The sequence below is a fragment of the Larimichthys crocea genome, chromosome XVIII (assembly GCF_000972845.2).
Source record: "Larimichthys crocea isolate SSNF chromosome XVIII, L_crocea_2.0, whole genome shotgun sequence".
In the NCBI taxonomy this organism is placed as follows: Eukaryota; Metazoa; Chordata; class Actinopteri; family Sciaenidae; genus Larimichthys; species Larimichthys crocea.
The window spans coordinates 6,781,487-6,788,088 of NC_040028.1; the positions used below are offsets into that span (position 1 = coordinate 6,781,487).

Genomic DNA, 6,602 nt, shown 5'->3' on the forward strand with positions numbered 1-6,602 from the left:
GGACACACAAATAGGATGCCAAAAATATCCTCTATATGTGTCAGCTTACTTCACTGTTCTGTGCACAACACAGGTAAATCAGTTACATATTTTGAGATATAATGTAGCTTTTTTTCTACCAATATATATGTGCCATTGCACTCATAAGGATATAAAACATCCAAAAACTGTATCTTTGTGTCAATATCTCTAAAGGTTTGGTGCAGTAAACTTTTCTATGTAAAAATACACTCTGATGAGTTTCATGGCAACCAATGAAATCTCCTGAGTTTCGGTCTCATGGCAACCTTTGGTATCATCCCAGTAAGCATATTCGTCATGGACTTAATTCTATTGCATAACCATGTCCCAAAGGTTCACTGCAAATCAAAGGATTAGTTAGTGGTGTTAGAAGATAAGAGGTTGTCCACGTTAATTACCTCTTCGGCAAACTGCAAGGTTTGTCCAAACATGGTCCCCAATATACATTTATATATACACACATACACCAAAACAAGGCGCAAGAGATAAGAGATCCTACATAAGTTTGGGTTTATTTCATCATGGTCACCATTAAACAATTACTGCATTGACCTTTTTAACATGTAGAGAGAGTGAATGCAACTGTGGTGCAACACCACAGACAACACGCACATCTAGATTTCACTTTCCATAGTTGACATATAGGAAAAATGTACTGTACAAAAGATCTAATTCACAGGTGACTGAAGACTTGGTGACATTAATTTCAACTGAAATGGCTCCAGTGACTGAAAGGAAACACTGGTACAAGACTGTTATATTATACCACTGTGCAAAACATCAAAAGCTTGTTCTCAGCTGTGCAAAATAGCGGCATTAGATTCCACTTTCCAAGCAATGGGTTCACAACACAACACCACAATGATCATTTAGAAAGAGCATAATACTGAATAACAACCGTAAGGTATGCCTGAATCACCTTTAGCTTATAGAAACTGAAATGATGTGTGCAAATGATAGTTGTCTGTCGCTTAATAATGAGACCTTCACATTCAATATTTACATTACGAGGAAACATTCTGAATTGACTGTACTGAAAGTGAATTGTACCCCAGAAACACTTACAGACCATTAAGCTCTACACACAGAACCAAATAAACCACAGAGCCATTTTAAAATGTGGGATATGTACATGTAAACCACGTAGTTTCAGGCCAAGAGTATCTAATAGTTGGCACATAGGAGATTAAAAAAAATCTCTTAAACCTGTACATTCCATTCAGTGTCTATTCATATCAGCCTCTGCAATGTATTGGGAAGCAATACGCAACAGAGGCCTTGGTTTGATAATCTTGCTGCATGGCCATCTATGGGCCTATTTAGTGCAGTTCATCATATACATTCAGAGGAGGGGGAAGATACTCCCTCCTCTACTTTAATCTGCCCTTGACCCTCATTTTCAACTTGAACCAACTGCCCACTTACACGTACATCACTACAACATCACATCTGTAGGCGAAAACAATTATTCTTCTCAAAGTGAGGTTGTTTATATGAAGAGATTTGTGCTTTTAAACACACAAAAATGAGCTGAACACATTCCAACCAGGTGTGTAGATATAGCCATACACAGCATGATGCTTTTTCTGCAGATAGAAAGCTGTTACCCTTGAAGAGAACATGCGTCTGATGATATCTGTTGCACGTCTAACAGCTTAACTATCAGTAGGTTTAAAAAAAGCACAATATACTGTATACCCCTACTTACAAGGCTTAGGCTTATGTACTGAAGGTGTGCAGAAGGTGTACTGGGCTGACTCTTGTCTCTCTTAAAGCCACGCTTGGCTCTGTTGTGGCAAAGCAGCAGGGAGCAGGAGGAGAAATGTCCGCACAGGTCAGCACCTCGGACAGCTCCGCCTTCTTCGACTCCCTCCACAAAAACAGATCTATTTCTGGTCCTGCCTGGAAAGCTCACCTCCACTGCGACATCCACTCATGTATAACCAGCAAAGTAGGCTAATCATGAATGAAACGAGGGGATTTGAGTGTCACTTAGAATGTGATTTGCACCACGAAGTCAAATCCCTGCGTCACTCAAAAGAGGGACAAGACAAAAGAGGACAATATACCATTGGCATGCATTGTATGAAATCTCCTACGCTGTATCCTAAACACCGGTTGTGTAACATAATTAGAGAGATATTCAACCCAGACGCGAGATTGCCTTCAACGATGGCCTTTAAATTCAAAACCACGTTTTTTATGTGATTTTGCAAATACATTCGTCTTTTTTTTTTTATTTAAAAAAAAAACACACACACCAGTGTCTCGTTTGTCTCAGCGGTCCAGGTTTGACTCGCTGCTATCTCGTTGGTTTTTGAGGTCCTGGAAGACCTCGGTGAAAAAGTGCGGGTCTGCGTTCAGTTGCAGCATTTTGGCACTCATCCTGTTGATGATCCGGAGCGATGTCTCCCAGAAAACGTCCTTGTTCGAGTCGTTCATGAACGGTTTGAGCGGATAGGAGATCTCGTTGCCCATATAGGAGTAGGCAAGGTAAAGGCAAGTCTGAAAGGTGCCCTGCAGCTCGGCTGGGTTGTCGATGCTGTCCTCGACCGTGTCTTCGCACAACAGGTACACAAACACCACGTTTGCCGGCGTGATGAAACCCTGATCCTGCCAGCCTTGGAGCAAAAGAGTCCGATCAATATTACGGAACCAGAGGATCACCTCCCCGCTGTTTAACTCTTTGAGTTTAAAACACCTGCGGCACATGAAGTCCCCCAAACAGCGAAGCAGCTCCCCCGTTGAAGCCTGTATGACTATCCGCCTCGGAGACACCAGAGACTGGTTGCTGGACTGTTTCTGGACCGTGGAAGTCTTCCCATTTTGGACAGCAGCCTCGTTGTTTTGCGTGGGGACCGTGGGCACGGGGACCGGGATCGGCACTTTGGGTTTCTTCTCTTCGGTTTGGTGCGTTTTCCTGATGTTTTCGCTGTTGAGCTGAGCCACCTGACTGGACGGGGCTGGCAGCGGGTTCGGGGTCACTTTCTTTGCGCTCTTCTTGGCAGAATTGGCCACAAGCTTCTTCCAGGACAGAGAGACGAACATCGAGTGCCTCTTGATGCTCTTGTCGTTTTTGACACCTTCTCCTGCGACCTCGGCGTCCATGATAGAAGCCTTCTTGGTCGCCGGAGATATAGAGAGGACGGTTCCCATGACTGCAAAAGGTGAGAGCCGCGGTGGTGTGGATGCTGCTGCAACTTCAACGCAGTCTTTTGCAGGGTGAGAGGCGGTAGAGAAACAGTCACGACAACGATTGAAACTCCATTTACACGCTCAGTTTCTCGGTGTGGTCGCTCCTGGGCGGCGGATGATGAAGGTGAAGCAGAATGAACTTGTATTCCAACAGATGCTCAGCAGGGAGACGCTGCGACACAATCCTATGGCTGTAGCCGAAACGAGGATTAGTCGCCCTGCGTTAAGTCTTCGGTATAAACGAACCAGCAAAGGCAGCCAATGACTGACAGCTGAGCCAACCAATGATCTAATCACTAGGGGTGTTGTTTTTAGTTTGAGGTTTCCATTGATAGCCTATAAACAGATAAGAAGCACTATTCTGGTCCCTGTTCTATAGTCCAGTTTGGAAAATGAGTGCTATCTATAAATCACAATATTTTTCCTTTTAATCTTGTCAACAGTTGGCAAAGTAGGTCCACACACTGACCAACAATGGCAAACGATGTGATTGATAGCCCTATTCACACATTACTGTCCTTAATGCTTTAATTTGTTTTAATGGATGGTTAATATGTCCATCTGTGCAGTGGAGTACTTACATGCCAGTTTGAATAAATGTAGAGATATCTTCAAAACTGTGTTTTTCCTGGTCACATTTCACATTTTGCCTTTCACTCATTCAAATCAAACAAGCAGGTAAATGCTTATCTGGAGTATTCAAGTCTATTGGCAGTTTTTACATAGCTGATCAATCTAATTCCACCACTTGTGTTGTTGACATAGTGATTTGTTGGACTAGAGGCAGAGGCTGTCTCATACTCCATGTCCTCACCTCAAAATGAAAATGCAAAAACAACAAATTATAAAGTCAAAGAAAATATCCGTAACCTCACCATAAATTCATCATGTAAACAAAATGCAAAGGGTTGCTAAACTAAATATTACTAAGTATTTGCACCAGCTCTGGGCAAACTGGAGATAAATGTTGAAGATTGTGTAGTATGCTTGATGTCAGGCACTTTTCAACAGAAGAAAACATCATCTGCAGTCCATTCTTCAGGTTCTAACCCTTATACTCTTAAAATGTTTATATCACAACAGGCTTGCTGCAGTAGTGATTCCATGCAGTAGGCCACAGTCCTACGCCCAACTATTGCTGCAGTACATGCATGGCTTAGGAAACTCCATGAGTAATCCAATTACAAACAGCAGAACTGGCACCATCCCACTAAGTTACATGACTCTCTGGAAGGGAAACAGATACATATATCTCAGTCTTCAGAATGGGCTTTACCATTTATCTGAATAATTATGCAATAACTGGAACGTGTTCTGATGTCATTTCCTTACTTGTTGTACTCTGTACTTGTTTCCCATGTTGCAATTTTCTGAAATGTGACTTACATTTTTCGTGTAATCTTTACTTTGCATTTGTTTCATATTTGGTCAGTGGTGCAGCGGGTAACAGTGTCGCCTCACAGCAAGAAGGTTCCTGGTTCAGATGTACATGTTCTCCCCCGTGTCGTCATGGGTTCTCGTCAGGTACTCTGGCGTTCTTCCAGAGTCCAAAAACATGCAGCTTAATTAGTGACTCTAAATCGAACATAGGTGTGAATGTGTGAGTGAATGGTTGTTTGTCTCTATGAGTCACTCCTGTAATGAACTGGCGACATATTCTCTCAACTGAGATTGGCTCCAGCCCCCCACAATCCTGAAAAGGATAAGCGGTTATTGAAAATATGGCTCCATATTTTGAGATGTTCCATGGCTGTAATGTTTTTAGGGTAAAGTGGGGGAGACACAAGAGAGATATCCAGTAGCATTTTATAGATTTTCTTTCTTTTTTTTCCCCCAATCCCATGAGTATTTCGGGACTTCATCTCTTGTCATTTTGGATAGTGGATAGTGAGGAACAAAGGGGATTACAGATAATCGGAGTATGAATGTATTGAGTTTGGCATGATACAGCTAACATATAGGCAAGGTGAAAAAAAATCCTGCAGCAGATGATCTATAAAGCCACCTACGGGTGGCACAGTAGACTTTAATCAGGTGTGTTGTCCTGACTAGTGTAAAGTAGAAAAGACACAAAGCGGTGTCTGTTGGGGATTTAATTGCACCGCATTGTTGTTTGAAAACAAAATAATTTGCATATTCCTTTACTTTTCCTCCACCCATTGTTGTCATCATCACAAATTGTCAGTCATCATCACTGTTACCACAACACACACCCTCAGCCTAATCTGATTATCATCAACACCATCATGATGATGATCAAACTCAATTCAGGTCTGATGATAATCATCCATAAGCTGTCTGATACACCTGTTAAAACTGTCACCCAAAACAGCTCTGAAGATGAAAGCTGTGAAGTAAGGAGGTAATTTAAAACAAATTAAGATGAAAGACAATAAAATCCCCAAACTGCAAAATGCTTCCCATCGCACAGGAAATTCTTTTGATCATGCCAACCTTTGATCCAACACAGCAGAAATCAGATGGTGATCAAAAGAAACTCTTTCATCGCAAATCAAACAAAATGCAACAGGATGTGGCAGAGGAATAATCTCAATATATTACGCATGAAACATGAAGCTTTTGTTGCTCTACTGTATTCCACTATTTGGATTGCAAAGGGAAAAACTTAATTACAAGGTGTGATGAGACAAAAGGGACATGGGAAGTTGAAAGGTTTGCTTCCTGTGTAGTTTTTAAAAACTTTTTAAAACATTTTTTATTTGTGTTTCTGGACACATTTCATTATATATCATGTATTTTTGCAAATGGTAGTTCAGTTATTATTATGCTGTATTATTATTCTGTACATTCTGAATGTAAAATGAAGTAAAATAATCTAAATTTTAAAGCTACATTAACTTTTCTAGCCCCTAAATCACACATCCAGCTGACACTGAGTAACACTGAATTTATTTGGAGTCATGCTCAATATGTTCAAGTTCAATATTCACTCTCCTTTTAGATGTTTTTGGTGCACCAAGTCTGAAGGAAATATCCGTCTCTTTAGCTGCTTTTTTTAAACTATGGACTTCAGACATTCTGCTCATTGATTGGTAGTTAAAGTTAGTTAAAGATTTATTATGATATAGCACCCAATTGCAACCTTAAATACCCAAAATACCCTCTCAACTCATTGTTTTCAGCTGGTGTTTTGAAATTCAACAAAGCTCACAGATGAGTTCAGGTTAGCTTGGGTTTTGGAATTTTTTTGAACTACTTAACTATTATGCATTACTGTATCAGCTGTGTATCATAGAAGGGTAGAACTGCAAACACAAAATAGATACAAACAAAAACAAAAGTTAGATACAAAAAATAGAAACATTAAAGTAGTGTTGTTTTCTGTTTCAGATGTTCATTCAGATTATTCATTGCAGGATGAAGGG

At 40.7% G+C, this 6,602-nt stretch overlaps 1 protein-coding gene across 1 annotated transcript; it reads right to left on the bottom strand.

Moving 5' to 3' along the window:
• Positions 1-514: 514 nt before the first annotated feature.
• cdk5r2b (cyclin dependent kinase 5, regulatory subunit 2b (p39)) lies at positions 515-3,709 on the bottom strand. Its single transcript, XM_019262879.2, has one exon. The coding sequence runs from the start codon at positions 3,175-3,177 to the stop codon at positions 2,299-2,301; it is 879 nt and encodes a 292-aa protein (XP_019118424.1). The 5' UTR covers positions 3,178-3,709; the 3' UTR covers positions 515-2,298.
• Between the last annotated feature and the right edge of the window lie 2,893 nt (positions 3,710-6,602).